The sequence below is a fragment of the Camelus bactrianus genome, chromosome 3, assembly GCF_048773025.1.
Source record: "Camelus bactrianus isolate YW-2024 breed Bactrian camel chromosome 3, ASM4877302v1, whole genome shotgun sequence".
Classification (NCBI taxonomy): Eukaryota; Metazoa; Chordata; class Mammalia; order Artiodactyla; family Camelidae; genus Camelus; species Camelus bactrianus.
Window position 1 is genome coordinate 52,935,735 of NC_133541.1, and position 19,790 is coordinate 52,955,524.

General features: G+C 41.8%; 1 protein-coding gene across 12 annotated transcripts in view; it reads left to right on the plus strand.

The window, feature by feature from the left end:
• The window catches only part of PDE8B (phosphodiesterase 8B), a 294,732-nt gene that overhangs the window by 181,848 nt on the left and 93,094 nt on the right, over positions 1–19,790 (plus strand). For all 12 annotated transcript variants that reach the window (XM_010949268.3, XM_010949269.3, XM_074360079.1 and 9 more), the window contains 3 exons: positions 10,754–10,944; positions 14,206–14,265; positions 16,593–16,650. In XM_010949268.3, coding sequence (XP_010947570.1) covers positions 10,754–10,944; positions 14,206–14,265; positions 16,593–16,650 — 309 coding nt within the window. The remainder of the gene's footprint in view (positions 1–10,753; positions 10,945–14,205; positions 14,266–16,592; positions 16,651–19,790) is intronic.

Consider the following 19,790-nt stretch of genomic DNA (forward strand, 5'->3'; position numbering starts at 1 on the left):
TCATTCTGAAATTTTTCTTCATCATTTAGTATCTATCTAAGAATCTATTGCCTGATCTAGGATTACAAAAATTTACTCCTTTGTTTTCTTCTAAGAGTTTTATAGTTTTAGCTCTTATTTAGCTCTATGATCCACTTTGACTTAATTTTTGTATATGATGTGAGGTAGGGCTTCATTCTTTTGCTTGTGGATGTCTGGTAGTCCCAGCAGAATTTGTTTAAAAGAATATTTTTTTCTCATTGAATTGTCTTGGCGTCTTTTTCTAAAATCAACTGACTAATTGTGAGATTTATTTCTAGATTCTCAGTTCTATTCCATTGATACACATCTGTCCTATGCCAGCAGCACACTGTCTTGATTTCTGTAACTCTGAAGTGTGACTCCCCCAACTTTCTTATTTTTCAAGATTGTTTTGGTTGTCTTGGTCCCTTGAATCTTCATATGAATTTCAAGACCAGCTTGTTAACTTCAGGTGGTGTGGGAGCACCAGCTGGGATTTTGATAATGGTTGTAATGAACCTGTAGATCAATTTGGGGAATATTATGTTAACAACTTTGTGTTCTAATCCATTAACATAAGATGTCTTTGCATTTATTTAGATTTTCTTTAACCTCTTTGAACAATATCTTGTAGTTTTTAGTGTACGTCTTTTACATTTTTGTTAGATTTACTCCTGAATTTTTTTTTTTTGGATGCTCTGGCAAATAGAATTGTTTCCTTACTTTCATTTTTGGGTTGTTCATTGCTAGGATATAGAAATAAAATTTATTTTTGTATTTTGAGTTTGTATCCTGCAATCTTGCTGATCTCATTTATGAGCTCTTACAGTTTTTTTTGTAGATGCTTTAGGATTTTCTATGTACAAGATCGTATCATTACTACTTTCTTTCCGATCTGAATGCCTTTTGTTTTACTAGCCTAACTGTCCTGCTAGAACCTTCAAAACAATGGTGTGTTTACTTTCATAAGATACATCTAGATATTTTCTTAAAAATTACTCCTACAAGCAACATGAAAGTTCTGATTACTCCAAATCCTTGGTAATATTTATGCCAGTCTTTTAATTCTAGTGGGTGAGTAGTACTGTCTTATGGTCACTTAACTTCTCCATGCCTAATAATGTTGAATTCTTATTTGCTGATTGGCCATCTTTTAAAATCTTTTGTGACTGTTTAGTTAAGTCTCATTCCCACTTTTAATTAGGTTGACTTTTGAAAAGTTACTGAGTTGTAGAAGTTTTTTTATATATTCTTGTTGCAAGTCCTTTATCAGGTTTTGAGAATATTTTCTCCCAATCTGTGGCTTTTCTCTTCATTTTCATAGCTAAATTTTGAGCACAAATTTTAGTTTTGATGCAGTCTAATTTATTGATGGTTATTGCCTTCTGTCTTCTAAGAATCTTTACCTAATCCCAGGTTGAAGATACTTTGTTTTCTTCTGGAAAGTTTGTTGTTAAATTTTACTTTTAGACCTGTGAGTCAATCTCAGGCTCATTTTTATGTATGGTGTAGTAAAGGGATCAAGGCTCTTTTTCACCCCGTAGTGATGTCCAGGTGTTCCAGCTCCACTTGTTGAAATGACTGTATGTTCTTTTCTCCATTGTGGATTACTGCGATGCCTTTGTTACTGACTCCTCCATGCTTGTTGTAACTTGTTTGGTAGTTAATAATGTAGTCAGTTTTGAAACTTTCCACAAAAAAATTTTTTTAAATATATCTCTATTTGTTGAATAAAGGGTTTTTCTATCTGTGAATTAATTCAACTTTATTAATGATGCTATTCAAATGTCTCTATCTTAGTTTTTTGACTGTTCTGTCAGTTTTTACTGCAATGGCTATGTCATATCCTCCAAATTTCTTAATATTTTCAGATATTTTGAGTAGGTCATGTTAACGTGTATCCAAGTTTTGGATTATTTTATGTTCTTGGTGACTATCTCTTTTATTATTATGTAGTATCCCTCTTTAAACTTCTGCCTTAATTTCTATTTGTTGGTAATATGGCTAGACCAGCTTTCTTTGGTTAATATTTTCCTGCTGTATCTTTTTCTATCTTTTCATTTTCAGTTTTCTTTACAACTTTATGTTAAATATCCCTCTTGTAAGCAGTACACAGTTTTATTTTTCTAAAACCTATTTTAATGATCAGTGAGTTTAATCTGATTACATTGAGTGTGATTACTGATACAATTAGCCTTATTTTAATAGTATTTTCTATTTAATACTTTTTTTTTCTTCTCCCTTTTGCTAAATTGACAGTTTTCAGAACTACCTTTTATTTTCTCTTTTAGAAGCTATAGGTTATGCTTTTATTTTAGTTGCTACTCTTAAGTTATTTTCAATATATTTGCTTAGCAGTCAATTTTTATAACAAAGTTCCAAATGTATTATATTTCTGTCCTGTCAGATATGATATAGTCCTTTGTAGTACTTAAATATCCCCTAATGGCCCCATTTCTTCATCACAAAAAAACTAACTATAATTTTGGACTTATTATTTTTGGCATATTAAAACAAAACAAAATATTTTAAATTTGTGCTCGTGAGCTATGAAGTACAATAATAAAATTAATGCTGTGAACCCATGACCCAGCACAAGAGGTGGAATATTTCCAGTGCTTCCATGTACCCTGCCTGGTTCCTGTCACGTGAGTTTGACCCCCATGACAGCAGACACAGGTGGTCAAGGGTCCCTCTCTGAATAAGGGACAGAATGATTAAGACTCCCTCTTTTTTAAAGACAAGAAACTCAGCTTGGAACTAAGGATGCCTTTACTACTGGGCCTCATTCAAGCATAGTTTCACTCCCTGATCCATCCAGTAAGAGTCTGTGGTGTACCTGTGTGCTCAAGTCTCCACACCAGGTGCTGCAGGGGAAGGGGGGTCGCATGATGACCCCTGATCATCCGGAGATGGCTGGTCGGTTTTACCGTCTAAAACGTTCCAGCTTGTAGGGCAGTGATACCTAGTCACATGTTCTTGTGCTTCTGCTGCTGCCATTGCACCTCTCTTAGAAAAATTAAATCATGTCCTGGAGCATTAGTTTTAATTTTTTTTCTTGGAGAAAAATACCTATTTTGTAACTTCACTGCTATGCTGAAAATGTTAGCTACATCAGGCTAGAGCCCTCAGGACTTGGGAGGAACTAACTTGATAAGACTATTCCAGGATGTGGTTACTTTTGAGGGTGCGTTTCTGAGTTCACCGGGGGAAATTTGCTCCCACCTCGGGACCGGGGATGTGTGACGTGGGCTGGCAGGAGCGCTGTTAGCAGTGGAGCGGGTGGCAGTGTCTCGTGGTATTACAGAGCACAGCTCTGCTGGGTGAGTAGCTGTGACTCACAGCAAGTCATATTTTCCATTCTTGGCAAAAAAGAAAAAAATTAAAAGTAGGAGAAATATTATGAGGCTGATTTATATCAACACGATACCATCTGAAAGTCAAACAGCCTTTTCTTCATCCGTGCCTAGAGCACGTTGACTTCCCTGTGTGTAGAGTTGACGTTTCTGCTTAGAGTGTGGCCCCCACTCCCTGCACACTGAGCTTTCCGGTTGGCCTTGGAAACAGATCCTCACAGCTATGGCCTAAGATTTTTCCTCCTTTCCTTTAAAATTTATTCTTCAGTTGTGTTTAGGGATTGGAGATCCTTTGGCCTCAAGCTGTTCTTCACATATTAACTGAAATGATGGAGTGATGGAGATGTTCACACTCAGTAACTTGATGTGGTCAGCATGTCCTTACTACTGGTACCAAGTTGTGTCCTCTACCCAGCAAGTTTCATAAAACCCCAGAGTTGTTAGGGATTTTGGCCCAATATTTTAGGGGGTGAAAATAGAGTGTGTTACTTAATGATTACACAGTCTCTGGGATTGGGCCAACCTCAGTTCAAACCTTGTTAGTTGTGTGGCACTGGGCAAGTCTCTTAACCATTCCATGCCTCAGTTTCCATGTCTGTAAATGGGGCTGATGCCCACCTCCAAAGAGTTGTGGAAGGGTTGTTAAGTGAGAGAGTATATTTAAAGTCCTTTCAGTATCATGGCTGGCCCTAAATTCTCATCACACTATAGCTGCTTAATACACACTACTATATATAAAATAGATGAACAGCAAGGGTCTATTCTATAGCACAGGGAACTATATTCAATATCTAGTTATAACCTATAATGGAAAAGAATCTGAAAAAGAATATGTGTGTGTGTATATATATATTTTATATATGTATGTATGTATATATATATATATATATATATATATATAGCTTCACTGTGTATATATATAACCGTATCTGTATATATGTAGAACTGTCATGTATATGTATATGTGTAGAACTGAATCATTTTGCTGTACACCTAAAACTAACATAATGCTGTAAGTCAACTGTACTTCACTTTAAAAAAAAAATCTATATCTGCTTGACAAAGCCCTCAGTTCGCATAGTTCCAATTTGCACAAATTTCACAATTTAGTTAACATCAGATCCCCAACGAGATGTGTTAGCATCACTTTCTTAGGGACATTTAAGCTCCCAAACCGTTTTTCCCCCAACTGAATTGATACCTCCTATGATCACATTGGCCAATTGTTTAGTATTATGTGGATACAACTTAGATGATCTGTATATGTGGTCAACTCTAGAAGTTCCTCATTACCTGGCTTTTGCTTAAAGCCAAACCAAGTATTCTGAAAATTAGATATTTAATAGTAGGAATCGGTAATCCATTTGGAGACACAGACATACCTTTTTTAGAAAGAAGACTAATAATAATGAACACTTGTACTGTTTTCTTCAAGGTCAGGAAAAGTTAGGTTTTTTTCCATCTTTGTCATAATTAGCCTTCACCAGGGATATAGTTTTCTTCTCGCTTGGCTAGCAAAAACAGCTTATTGCTATCCTCAAAAAGATAATTTTCGGTACTTCCTTGATGAACCTTGTCAAAGAAATGGTTATGGTGATTTCTAGCAAAGCAAGAGGAAAGATCACTGAAGGAGGGGCTGGGAACTGTGGGTCCAGCTCTGCCGCCGCTTTGCTGGGGGAAATCGCTTACTTCCGACCCCTCACCTGTTGAGTCGAGGTGATGGATCACCCCCGAGTCCCTTCCTGCTCTGAGGACTCCTCAGAGTCATGGTCCCTTTTCCTGCCCCTGGGCCTCCTCCCTCCCCAAATCACCTCCCGTCTGGGTGCTACCCCTCTCCAGCCTCTTAGGCCAGACACCTGTATGTCATTCTGAGCCCTGCCCAGGATCAGCCCTTAATTCATCATACTGGCTTGGGGTGAAAGATGAGTTAAACTTTGTGGTTCTGAGAAGATGTAGGTAGAAATAGAGGGAGGCCCTGCATGGTGGTTTGAGGCCTTCATAGCTACTTTGGGAGAGCTGTACTGGTAGCCCTCACTTTGCACAGTTCCATCGTACACCAATTTTAGGGTTAAATAGTACCAGACCCAAAGACTGCAGTCATGCTGGTGTGTTAACTGTGAATAATTGCCTGAAGCACAGATTTTGCTGCGAGTTCTTCAGTCTGCAAGGCATTACATAAGTAACATGTGCTGCATAGTCAGAGACAAATGTGCAGCCTGAACAGTGACCAATCACATCACTCTTTTGAAAGTGTCTGCCTGTCAGGTCAAGCACAGACAGCAAAGTGTGCAGTTGTGTTACCACCTTCTCGCTCCGTGATAACTCACGTGGCCTTACCCAAAAGCTGATCATTGAAAGAGGGAGTTAGCCCCAAAAGATGAGAGTGTAGAAAGAAGTGGGAAGCGATCATGCTGGAAGTGAAATGGCAATGTAGATGGAGTGAGGGGAGAAATAGCTGACTGTGGGAATGTGGACACTGCTGCCTGTGAGAGATTCTGCATAGGGAGCCACAGGAAGTTAGTTGCAAGCTTATTGAAATCATTGAAGAAAGTGGTTGTCACAAAAAGGATGAAATGTCACAGAGGACATGATGCCAGTGGGAAAAAAAATGCACATTGAGTAAAGGAACTCGGGAGGTATTTCATGACATTGAAAGTACAGAGGATAAAATATTGGAAGCTAATGCAAACTTAGGAGTTTATAATTGGCCAAGGCATAGAAAAGAGGCTCGCTCTGTATTATAATTTATCCTACTAGAAGAAGGCAAGCACTGTTCAAACTACTCAGTGAGTTTAAAAGTTTCTAAATTCTGTTTCTAATATTTTAAATTACAGTGCACTGAATAAATGTTTACTTTTTTTCCCATTTCCCTATCAATTTATAACCAACAATAAGAAAGTTTATGTTTTGACAAAATCTCTAAACATCATGGAACAATCATTTTGCCATCATTCATTAAGATTGCTTTGCATGGTCATTTATATGGTCTGTCACTACTGTGCGAAGTGAAAACTTCCTATATTTGTGTTCTGATCCTGAGCAGGTCCTATAGTGGCCAAGATCTGCTCCAGAAGACGTTTCCTCATTGTCCCAGGCTTTGTCCCAGAGCTGCTCTTTATCTGTTTTCTCTTTTGCTGTGTTTACAGCAGTACAGTGTGGGTGATAAACCAGACCACTTCCTGCTGCCCGTTCTCCTGTGCCTAGCTTCTTTCCTAGGTGCCATGTCTGTGCTCTGTCTTTGGTCGCGACTTATCAGTGTGTTTCTTGGTACCTGTTTACCTGAGTCTCTCCCCTGCTTGGGTTCTGGGGCAGAGCTGGACCATGGTTGTCTCTGTTAGCTTTTTACTCTGAGTTCTTAACAAGCTGTGTGATGGGTCATCCAAAGTATTTTTTGAAAGAATGTTCCACATATTATTTAGAGCAAGTAAGAGTTTATTTTAACTCTTTATAAATTAAATTTAGTTGTATGCTTTTATTAATGATTTTTAAAAATATATTTTGCAAAATCATTTTATGGGATTTACCTCAGTGAATGGTCAATAAATATTTACAAATGGCCATGTCTGACAAAGAAACTAAATATTGATACATAGAATGATATATCTGAAGAGAGACTCTTATCACGTAAAGTTTCTTTGGGTTATATTCTTTGGTTGCCAGTAACACTGCCTTATACAAAATAGTAAATGAGTAAGAAATATATTAGAAAGATAGTGTATTTTTTTTCTTGCAGAATCCAAGGGAGAATTGGAAATCTATGGCTTAGGAAGGGTGGCAATGAGCTATCTCTGAGCATTTAGAGAAGAATTTAAGGTTCTTCCTTCAGTATTTCTACTATAAATGAGCCGTGGGTCCTAATCCCCAGCCTCTGTGTCTCTCTGTTCAAACTTCAGATTCCCAGAAACAATATTCCTAGCCCAGCTGTGGCCTAGGAGGTAGGGACAGAGAGTACAGCTTTGGTTCCTTGGGTGAGCTGCTTTCCTAGAGGAAGTACAGTTTTCCAGAGATAGGCAGTCATCAAAAAAAAAAAAAAAAAAAAAAGGTGATTACTACAGTACTTTACTCTAAAATTATGTATTTTTTATTCCCATAGATTTTCAGTTTGCTTAGGAGCTGAATTATTGAAAAGTATTCTTTCTGAATTAATTTTTTATAAATGGAAAGAATTTTGAGCACTACCCGAAGAAATTCTCTAGTGAATGTTTTGATAATATAAATATTCTTGTTTTAAAATGTAGATGTTATTCTTGTTCAGGTGGGGTGAGGCCAACAGGCTAGGAGAGACTGTCACTGAAGGTCAGTTACTCCCAGTTCCCAAGAGGAGGAGGCAGGCAGTGCAGGACCACTGTGGGAAGCTCCCTTTGATCAGAGGCAGGGAGTTTAAGGCGAAGATGTGGGCAAGAGCCTTTATTGTGGTTTCTGTGCGAAGGGTTGAGGCAAAGTAAACAGGTTTGGCTAGTTTGAATCATTCCAGAGGAGTGTTGGGCAGAAGGGTTGTCCCCAGTTGTCTGGTACCTGGCCTGAGAGTGATTAGGGCAAGTGGATAGTGGTCCAGAGGGTTAGGTGGTGATAGAGGTGGTAGGGGTAGGGGCTCTGGATTGGTTTGCACGTGAAAAGTGCAATCCTGGACAAGTTGTTTGCCATCTCTAGGAACTAGAGAGTTGGCTAGCCCTCAGGGGTCAGCAAGGCTTTAGACGTCAATGCATCAGAAATGCAGAAATGAACAAGGAATGATTGCTATGAGTGGCCGCTGTCAATTCGTTTGTAAGTTTCCATGTGAAAGCCACTGTACGTTCCTAAAATGGCCTGCAAGGCCTCAGGACAGTCTAGCCCTCTGCAGTGACCTCGACTTCCTCTCCCGCCCGCTCCCCGTCGCCTCTGTCACACTGACTTCCTTGCAGTTCCTTGCAAACATCAGGCATGCGTCCCATTGTAGGGGCCAGTGGATCTGTTCCCTCTTGGTAGACTGCTTTTTCTTCAGTTACCAACTTGACTTTTGTTTCCTTCCTTGTATTTTGCATGTCACTTTCTCAGTGAGGCTTACCCGTCTCACCCTACTTAATGCTGCTCCCCACACCCACTGCAGACCCCCTCACCCTGCCCTGCTGTTTTTCCCAGCACTTACCGCTTTTAACATCCCACATCGTTTGCATATTTATTATGCCTATTGTTTGTCCCTCCACTCCTAATGCAAGAGGTCTTTATTTTGTTCATCAGGCTGCTCTAAGCAATTAAAAACAGTATCTGGAACGTAGTAGCTGCTCAGGAAATATTTGAATAATGATATTATTTTCCAAAAGTGGAACATTCTAGTCTTTTAAAAGCACGTAAGACATATGAGGTTAATATCCGTAGCGATGTCCAATATAGGAATACAGTTAGGTTCTTACTGCGTTAGTCAAGTACTGAGGCATACAGGAAATACAGAGTATTGAGATTCTTGTTCGGCAGGCCATAATTCAGCCAGGCAGATGATACAAGAAGTTCTGTCCCCTTTTCTGACTTTTAGGCTCTGCATATTGAGCTTCTCATGCAAAACCATAGCCACATCAAGTAAAGGGCTAGTGACTTTTCATACAAACCAGTTCATTCTGCCTAATTTTTTCATTGCAGCTCTATTGTTAACAGTTCATTTGAAGGCTTTCTTTTCACTATCAAGAGCTCCCCCTGAGCCCTCCACTTCTCTTGAAAGAGCCACCTCCCATTTCTTCCTGGAAATAGCTCTGTGGCTGAGGTTTCTGGGGACAGTCTGGACTGAGGAGTGGCCTCTGCCCAGAGTGAGCCCTTAATAAGCATGGCTGCCTCATGTGTTACTGGTACATGATTTCAAGACATGTGTTAAGAAGAAAATGTCAAAATCATGCTGGAAAATATTATTTCTCTTCTGGAAACATGACATTTGAGAAAACAGGAAATGATTCAAGCAGTGTAAAACAAATGACATTTATGATACATTCAGATGTGAAATGATAAGGAATTTTTGGAGAGGTTTAGGTATGAAATTGTGTTGTGGTTTTTTTGTTTTGTTTTTTGTTTTAGGAAAGAATCTTTAACAGATGCATATGAATAAAATGATATGTGGGATTGACTGCAAGCTAGTACGAGTTGGGAAAGTGGGTAGGGAAGAACTGAAATCAGACTGGCTAGGACTTGGTTATTGCTGAAGCTGGGTGATAGGTACATGAGGTTCATTATACTCTTGTTTCTGTTTTTCTATATATTGTCAATTTTCAATTAGTAAAGCATTTTTTAAATGTAGTGGTAATGATTGGACAGTTCGTCTTGTCTCTGGTTTTAAATGAAACATTCAGAATTTCATGAAGAGTGATATTAGCTACTGGCCTAGAGGAACAGAAACCACATTTGTGTTCCTAATTGTTTAAACCAGAAGTAGATGGTGAAGAATATTAAACGCCTTATCAATATCTTGAGATTATTGTATGTTATTCTTATTGGACGTATTGCTGTGAGGTAGTCTCACTCCAATTGACAGAAAAACCCTTTGCATTTTGCAGAAAGCCTATACGTAGTTACCTTTCACTCGCTGAATACTTACTGAGCAGGCAGTTAAGTGCTGCCCGGGGCTGGGCACGGGGTCACAGCAGGAGCAAGACAGACAGGTCCCCGCTGTCCTGGAGCTCAGTTCTAGTGGGGAAGATGGACCATAAACAAATAAATGAACAAGTTGAAGTGCGGGTGTGGCTGTCTCTGGATTTCTGGCCGCCAGGGATTGATGAGGACACCGTGGTGGGAAGTATGGCTACCTTCTTTCAAGGGAGCAGGGCTACACTTTTCAATGAAGCGAAAAAGAGGCAAGTTTCCTCACCTTAGCTCCAGTTGCTTCACATTTCATCATCACTTACCAGATCGGGGAAGTGTTTAGTGTTAGAATTAGTCTCTGAGGTTGTTTTGCGTTCCCATCCTTTCTGTGGCTGGGTAGAGATTTAAGTGCTATTTCAGAGAGGTGGCCTCCAGGTACTTCGAGGCCAACACCAGCTGCTCTGGAACCAAATAAGTGAATATGTGCACCGCAGTCAAACCTGTGTTGATCGGCCGGTTATCATTTCACTGCTCAGTCTATTTAAAAACAAAGCCAAAAGGAAATTACAGATGGACAACAGCCAGCAGCAGAGTGATGGAGCACCTATTCTGTGCTCACTCAGGCCTCAGAGGTCGCTTCTGTGGCACAGTTCTTACCACGTGTGATGGTCGAGAAGCTGTAGGCTGAAGAGATGAACTATCTTTTCAAAGACACCCTTGAATCAGTGGACCAGCTGGGATTTGAATGCAGGGAGCTTCTCTCCAGAGGCTGCACTTTAAATCAGTATCTTGTTGGCCTGTTTTTAATGGTCTCTTAACTTCTGTTAAGATCCTCTTTTTTCGTATGTGTATCCCAGGTTTTGCTGATCTTTGCAAAGGAAGACAGTCAGAGTGATGGGTTCTGGTGGGCCTGTGACAGAGCCGGCTACAGGTGCAATATCACTCGGACTCCAGAGTCAGCCCTGGAATGCTTTCTAGATAAACATCATGAAATTATTGTCATCGATCACAGACAAACTCAAAACTTCGATGCGGAAGCAGTGTGCAGGTACCTTAGTTATCTTAATATGTTGGTAAATGTTCACTTACCAGCTTAAAATGAAATTCATTTAGAGACGTCTTTTGTTCCATCTCAAATATTTAAAAATATGTATTGATGTTTCTAAGCAATAGATATGGATTTCTGTGAGGAAAACTGTAGCTCCTCATACGGCCTTTTTTATGTTTCCGCATTTGAGTTCCGATGAATTTAGAGGTGCGAGCTGGGCTCCACTGAAAACTTCAGGGTATTTTTTTCCCCTTGAGTATTGCTCATATTTCACACAAAAATAACTTTGAAATTCACACAGTTCTTATTACACAGATATGGTTTGGATTTAAACCAGATATTTTAATCTTAATTATTCTATCCCAAAATGAACATCAGAAATGTGTGAAATAGACATTTTTCCATGCCTGACACAGAGGGGTGGATTCTGCAGCAGTTGTGGAGGGAAGGCAGCCACTTTGCACCAGCAGAAAATCTTCCAGGGATCCAACCCCCACCTCCACCCTCTGCTTGTTTACCGAAATGCTTGCACTCTGGGGAGGAAATGCTTGCCTGTTCCTACAGAAATGCAGTCATCAGAGTGAGCTCTGGATGAACTGATCCGTTTAGCAAAAGTGGAATGCTTTGAAGCTGGACGGGAAGAGGTCACTAATTAAATGCTAGAGCAGGGCAGTGTCCAATTATGTATGGAGCTGGAATTGTCTTGAATATTAATAAGTGAAATGAAAGGTAAGGAACTGGCTTCTTAGAACCTCTGGTACCCTGGAAAGAAATGAGTGGACTAAAAGAAGTTTCTTGTTAAAGACATTGCCCTGCTAGTCTTCGACCATTTTCAGTTTCCCAAAGAAGAAATTTTCTTAAGGAACCTATCTTAAAAATGTCTTACTAGTCTCAAATAATCTTGCCTTCCTGCATAGAAACATTTGCCTAATTAATTATTATATATATTAATAAATAATATGTATCTTAAAATATTTGGATTATATTTTTAGTAGTAAGAAATATATATATAAAATGATTTTCAGGCTAGAATTGGGTCCCCTATAATTAAGTATGTCTGCTTTTTCTTTGTCTCCACTTCTTATTGATTTTCTGGCAGAAATGCCACAATTCTTTGTGCATATATAGAATGACTTAAGATAGGCCTCAGATGTAAAAAGAAGTTGATAGGAAGAATTCTTTTAATTCAGGCAAAGGTCCAATTTTAGTAGATAAGCTTTGTAGTCTACCTTGAATATAAAGAAATGTAGTTTTGTTTCATGATAAAGGAACTTCTGTCTCAGCTGCACAGGAAAACAATGAGGCATCTGTGCAGTTCAGAAGCTGGGTTACGTGTCTGCTGATTTATTTACCAACCGTTACCCATCATGTTGAGGATTGCTGGTGCTGGCCTGCCCACATGTGTTCCCTAAGATGAGTGGGGACCCATCCCCAGCAGATGTGCATTCTTTATTGTCTCTGGCCCGAGATCCCTGGCTTTGGAGCTAGACTAGACCTTAGCTTAGCATGCTTCCTTGGACCTCTGGCTTGCTTGTCCCCAGTCCCCCTTAATCCTCTCAAGCAGGAAGGGGTCCTGGTCCCTCTGGCCACACCAGCTCTTTGGAGGAATGAGAGAGGAGAGGTGAACAGCAGGAAGGGACCCAAAACACAGAAGCCATTCTCAAAAGAAGCTGAGCGAGTATGAACTCCTGCCCAGTTACATTCATAATGTGTCTGGGCCTCTTGCCTAAGTCCCACCCCTCAGGATGCAGCCCAGCAGTGTACCCAGGACACCTTGTTGGGGCAGAAGAGGCTGGAAGAAGGTGGGAAGAGCTTAGTGTTCCCTGCAGGTGAGAGCGCACCTCTGAAATGCTGTACATTTTTCTCATTTGGTGCTACCGGTATTTCTGCTGAGAATTCAGTAGCTCCCAGGTAGGAAGTAAGTGTAGCTTCATGGTACTGTTCAGGGACCTGTTCTGTGCGACGGCTAACTGGGAAGTAGTCTGTGCTGGAGTTGGAGGGGCCTGACCTAACTCCTGCTTTCCTATAGTGAGTTAAGGCATTCTCTCCAAAGGAGCTTATTCAAACACCATGTATGCAAAAAAGGAAACTTCACTCTGCAGGAAGATGACAGCTGGTCATTTTCTTGAACCTTCTATTCACATAGAGTGAGGTCTCAAGGAATAGGACATGGAAAAGGTAAGTTTTTGGAGAAAGGTGAGGAAAATTTGGAGTCAGAGAGGTGAAGCACTGTGAGCTGGCTGTCCTCAGGGAGCAGTGGTGCAAACACATTGAAGGGGAGAGGAGCAGGAATGCCAGTAGCTAGAAAGAAAAACAAATACAGGTTGTTTCACGAATTACTCAGGAGCAGCCTTGAGCCTTCTGTTTTGGAAGGTGATGGTTCCCTTCTGGGGGATCTTGAAAGAAGGAAAGGCTAGCCCAAGGAGACAGATCAAAACAAGCATGCTTGTTTGTGCTAAGAGTCAGGTATGTGGCCCTTTACTAAAAGTTCATCCAGATCATGACCCCTGTTCAGAATAATCCAGAATCTGAGTTGCAGAATAGCACATTTTCTAAGAAGACTCATGGACCTCAGAAATCTATATCCTTGGGTATTTTAATCCTGTTAAGTTCCTAGGGAATAAACAAATTGTAGACAGGTTGTCACAGTACAACAGATATCATTATAGTGACAGTTATATGTTACAACATTTCTCTGCCCGAGTTGGTGACCTAGTTGTTTAAAGCATTGAAGCACAAGTAACAGTACAGCCGAAAAATGTGGGTGGCTCTTTATACGGTTCTTAACACTTTAACCTGCCCTTGTATATCCAGCTGCTAGCAATCCTTATTAAAAGGTCAACTTTCTCAACTATGTACTATTTTAAAAGGAAAAAGGATCCAACCCAATTAGGTCCCCAAGTACAAACTGATAACCAGAGACTTGTAGGACTGCCAATTTTCTTGCAGAGTGGAATTTCCATCAGAAAACATGGAATTTAAGTGGAATTTGCCAGTTTTTGAAGTGGAAAATTGGCAGCTCTTACCTATTGGAGAATTGCCTGGGAGTTTAAAAAAAAAATTTTTTTTTTTTTCAGTAAAACACAAAGAGATTGTCCTAATCCACACGGGCATCTTTCTTTGTTGTATTCCATGTGTTTTCAGACTTTTCCTGTAGAGGGGCATTGGATTTTGTGCCACTGTCACTAGGAGGTGGTTCTGTATTCAGTTAACATAACAAGGCCTGGTCACCTGGTTTGACTTGGCGCTTTGTCATTGCAGGTCGATCCGGGCCACAAATCCCTCCGAGCACACGGTGATCCTCGCAGTGGTTTCACAAGCGTAAGCTCCCCTCCCGCCCCAGCTGGAAGCAGTACTGTTCATTTTGAAACATTTGTCTGGTGTAATCCAGTCTTTGAGCTAGCAGGGCAAGGGCGCTGTCTTTGGCTTCAGCAACTTTAGATCTTACTTTGGGGGGTTTCTTTGTTTTGCAAGTTTCTAGAAACATCTGCATTTTTCTCTCTATCATACCTAATCGCTGTTAGCTCATACTCATACACCTCAGGAAAAAAATGATCACTCATCATATGCTAGAAATGAGCAGAAAATCTGGGGAGGAGGAGATCAGGAGAGAACACGGCTCCAGCTTATGTTTTTCTTTTGAAGAAAAGAGATGGGAGAATGCTTGTTTTTTTCCCTTAAGAAGAAGCAAATTGTAGCACGAGAGCAGAGGTGCCAAGGCCACTGCAAGAAAAGGATTGTGCAGTTTACATTGGGACTGTTACGTGGTTAGAGGCAGGGCAGCTGGATGCAGGCCAGTGTTGGAATGAAGAAAGAGGGATTTAGCTGTAGGTACGAGACTGGAATGAGGAACTGCTTGCTGTGTTTATTGTCTGAAATGGCCAGCACTTAGAATAAAAGACCTGGAAGGAAAAAAATTGATTGGACAGCTACAATGGTTGGAGTCTTTGCAAGTATCAAAATATGTCCTAGTCACTTAATGGCCATCATTAGCTTCAGAGAGAATAAGACCTTAATTAGGGCCTAGTGCCGACTGGACCTGGCCCCTTGTGGTGATGGGCCCAGATTCCGCAATGAAGGAGCTGACAGGCCAGCATTTCAGAGACTGTCTCCCTCAAGCAGGCCCAGCCCAGGAGAGATTTGAAACATCCACTCCAAAGCCGTGCTGGGACAGTGGGAAATCCTGGCTTCAAAGTCTTGCCCTAACCAAGGACTTCTCCTCCCCTGCTGTTCCTTCAGTCTCTTGTTAGGAGCTGAGTCTCTTCATTTTGATACCTGCCACGGGCTGTGAGCCAAGGAAAGTGAGGAAACTGCCCCAGTGCTTCCTTACCACCTCACCCTCCTGATAGGAGACGGGATCTCAAGGGGAAAGAATGAGGGGAACTGAGATGGGGGACTAGCCTGCTTCAGCTTGGATTTATCTTCTGGGGATTATGAGATCTTCATAGGGTCCAAGAGTCTTGACATGGATACCAGTGGGTGCCAGGCCACAGAGCATTTCCGCAAGCCTGGCTGATTCCATGGGCCCAGGAATAGAACTTTCCTGTTTTCCAGCTCATGCAGCAAAAATGTGTATGTGTACGTGTCCTTGACAAGTAATGCTTTACTATGTCTTGTTACTATTTTTCACTTTTTTTCCTATTTTTAAAATATCTCATATATGAGGGAGTTGATAATAAAATGAATGCTGAGCTTGTGCCACACAGCTGATGACACAGAACATTATTAATACCTTTGCAGCCCTTTTTGTGCCTCTCCTGATTTCTCATTCAGAGAAGGTGGAATCATGAGTTCCTGAGGAGGAAAGGGGGTAGGGGAGCCGGCTCCTCCCTGTCGGGCAGGAATGGGCTACAAGGAATGCCACAGATAAGCCCTGGGGTTTCTCTTCCTGTTGTCTGCCTACTTCTCCACCCAACCTTCACTATCCCATTTTTCTACCCTATTTTCTAAGGTCCCCTCTCCATGTTACTTGCTGGCTGACTCGGGGACACCGTTTCTCATAAAGGTGGAACTGTGGCTACAGCGTGACTTCAGGAAAAGCCGACCTCCACCCTCTACTCAAACTGAATTCCTGAGACCAAACTGTAGGCTCCATGTAGGAAACCTTCCCGTGACATGAGTGACAATAATCAATTCTTGCTTCCTCTTCTCCCCTCTAACTTGGCTTTCGTGATGCCACTTCTTCCCCATTGGCCCTGGGGCGCTGCAGCCTGTGGTGGCCACTTGCCTTCCTCACACTGAGAGATGGGCCCACCTAGGTCTTGGAGTGGGAGTTGTGCTTCCAGAAGGTTTTCGGACATCAGGGAGGACAGTGGTCTCTGGGATGAGCACTGCGCCTCCTGCCCCTTTGTGGGACTTTCGCTCCAGCTGCCCCGGAGCCCAGAGTTGGGGAGGGCTCTCAGGTGTATGTGGTGGTGCTTTCCCTCATGCACACTGCTCAAGTTCCCTCTACTGTTGGTGTTTTATTTGCATCTGAAGGCGGGTGTGGGAGTCTCGGTCACTGAAGGGTGCCACGCTCCGTGGGCATGTGTGGTCAAGAAGTCACTCTCAGAGCCGACGCCCTGCTCGCCTCATCACTCTGTCCATGTTTCAGCATGAGGGTCCTGGTTTGCATTTGCTAAGTGACCCCATTTTCTGCTTTGCTGCAGATCAGGCGACTGTGAAGAGGCCTCAGTCCTCCCTCTTCTGCACGCAGGCTTCAACAGGGTACGTAGAAGATGAACTAGCGCCCCCCGCCCAGGTACAGACACCTAACCTTAACCAAGCAGCCGAGCATAACTGTTCCAGGCGTGAAGCTCCAGGACTGTGAGGGAAAGGAAGTAACTGTTCTCCTGGGATGGTAATGGCTCCCCTCTAGTCAAGGTTTTTCCTTTTCTCTAATAACTTCATATATCTTAGCTACAGATATGTAATGGCATAAAAATTTATTATATCAGGTCAAAATTCTGTAGTCCCAAAGTAATCTCATTTAAATCGGTCCATTCAGTTAGTGTGTGTGTGCGTGTGATTTATATATAGTTAGTCCACCAAATCAGCACCCAGGGCTCCGTGTTCATTAGGCTCAGCCAGAGCTTATCACCTGGGATAGGCCCATGACAGCAGCAGCATCCCATGAACTCCTCTTTGAGACCATAAATATCAGCAGAGAAAAATTCTCAGTGATAACTACATGACTAGCCCTGAAATTCAACTTGAAGACTGATTACTCCAAGGAAACTTACACTAAATAAGTAGGCCTACCCAATATCTCATGGACAGTCTGAAGGTTTGGTTGGAGGCGAGGCTTTGTGCATGAAACCGAAAAGAACATGATGGAGTCAGTTTGAGAGAGAGAAAGGTGGTTGGAAAAAGATAATCAAAGCATATTGTTTAAGGAAATATATTTCATAACATTAAAAGAAAACAAATCCTTACAGAGAAATCATGGAGGACCTCACTTTATATGCTTGTATTTTTTTTTTATTTTAAAAAATGTCTCCTACTTTAAAAAAAAAAAAAGATTATCCTTTGGGGGGAAAAAGAGAGTGGAGATCCACTGTTAACTTATGCAACTTTTGCTGATAATTTAAACTCAAGCAAGTAACTTGTAGTATCTTGTGAACTCCTGGTTTAAACCAAAAACATTAGCAGAGAAAAATTCATTGACAGCTACATGAATAACACTGATACTTAACTAGAAGATTAAGATTGATTACTCTGAGACTTACCAACGAACTAAGTAACTAGGTTTGCCTGGTATCTTAAGGTCTTTTGATAAGAATAATCCAAGTCTCAAATAGATGGTGTGATTGCCTCCTTTTCCTTCAAAAATAGCAGACTGCCAGTGCCTTGAGAATTATACAAACTCCTTTGGGTGCTTTAAGCAATGGTGTTTTGCTACTGGGTTCAAAAAAAAAAATCTCCTTTGTTGTTGACCACAGAGAAGTGGAAATTGCCTATATGATGCAGTTTTTTTTTTGTGTGCTGTAGTGTGGAAGTGGTGTTCTATAAAACATTCCAGGTAGCGCCATGGTCCATGGTGATAGAAATGAAAGTTTCCAGTCAGCAATGTCGCTCACTGTCCTAACACTTTCCTCTTGTCCCATCACATCTCTCAGAGGCTGGCGTTTGGTTCTGGATGCCGTTCTTGTGTGCTTATGAGAATGCATAAGGCAGTGCTTCTGAGTTTTGGAATGGACAGTTGCAAAAGAAAAATCGTCCCTGAAGCCTTGTGGCTGGGACCTCTTTACTTATTCATTTTCTGAGAAATGACTTGATTATTCAGTTTTCATAGATCTTCTGTGTAACGCTGAGCCCCCACGCATCCCAGCCCCGCACTGTCCTCCACGTCTGAGGCAGGACCTCTTGGAATGTAAGCATGGAGGGTTTCCCATTATCTTGGAGAAGGCGTGACTCACTGTAGGTTCTTGCAATGAGCCCCCATCGCTGTAGGTGCTGTCCAGAATCCTTTTGGAATTCAACATTTAGTTGAGTGATTCTACCTCCAGCCAACCCTATGGAGGCTGGTGGTGTTTGGAGTGGTAGCATCTAATCTGAGGGGCTGAGATTGCAGGTCTACTCATAGAAAACCTTCAGAGAAACACATGCGCCCTTGGAGTGCAAACGATGTTAAGTAAATTTATTACGGAAGGTTCCTTATCTCCTTTAAATTCATTTTGTAACCTTTCTTTGCTGCTCTAGAAGGTTTCATTTCCGCCTGTCCAGATAGGGTGCTGCTTTCTGCAGTCATCCACAGTGAATCAGGCCCTTTGTGGAAGCATGAAAAACAGTACCTGTCAGGGACCACTGGGTGTTTTTTAGTGCTGGGTCTGATCGAGGCCTTTTGCCAGCTAGGTCAGAGTGCCCCAAGGAGTTGGGGCTCTTGCGGAGAGAAGCACACTGAACCTACCAGGCTTCCTTCCGGTCCTGAGTTACTGGGGCACAGAGTCAGCTGAGGCTGCTCTCCAGGTGGCTGGTCTCCTTTTTTGGGCAAAATTTTGTCTCTGGCAACTTTCTACCCAAGAACTCTTCCAAATATGCCAGCTATTCTCCTTGCCTTCCGTAAAGTCGTTTCCCATCTCTGAGTTGTTTTGATTGTTTGATTAAATCATCTGCTGAAACTCAGCTCTGCGTTGCTAGCTAATTGGCCAGCGCTTCAGTCTCTGGGTCCCTGAGTGGGGATCCAGGAACACGTTGTACCATCACATACTCCACAGCAGCTCCCCTTGAAGCCTCTGTAGCTATGCACGAGTGGCTGGCTGTGTGGTGCTCAGTCCACCCTGAGTCTTTTAGGAAGAGCATCTAAGCAAAGGGCAATTGCAGCTGTTTGGAGTCAGTCTTTGTGGGCCCCTTTTTCTACCTGTAATGATGCTTTAAAGTTCATTCAACAAGTATTTACGGAGCACTTACTGTGAGCAACGCAGTGCGCTAAGCATGTCGGGGATTTGACCATTGGAAATAGTTCCTCCCTGGAGAGGCTTCCCTCGGAGGAGGGAGTGGAGAACTGAGGTTTGTTATTTGTCTGGCTCCATTCTAGGTGCTTTGCTTGATCTTCATCTACAGGTGAGAGGTTTGATACTCTCTCCATTTTTGCAGAGCAGACAGGCTCAAAATGACTCACTTGCATAGTTCATTCTCTTACCAAGTCAAGATGCATGTGTTTGGTGTTTAACTCCCAGCTCTGTACCAGGCCCACCAGAGTCACATTTCCCAAACTGTTCCATGGAACACTAGTGTCCCAAAGCCCTTAACAGGTGTCCGTGGCAAAAAGGCTTCTGTGGTCAAGTCTGGGAAATCAGGGAAGACTCTGTTGCTCCTCCTCCCGCCCCCGAGAATGTGCAGTGCGCATTGGCCACATCACATCCAAA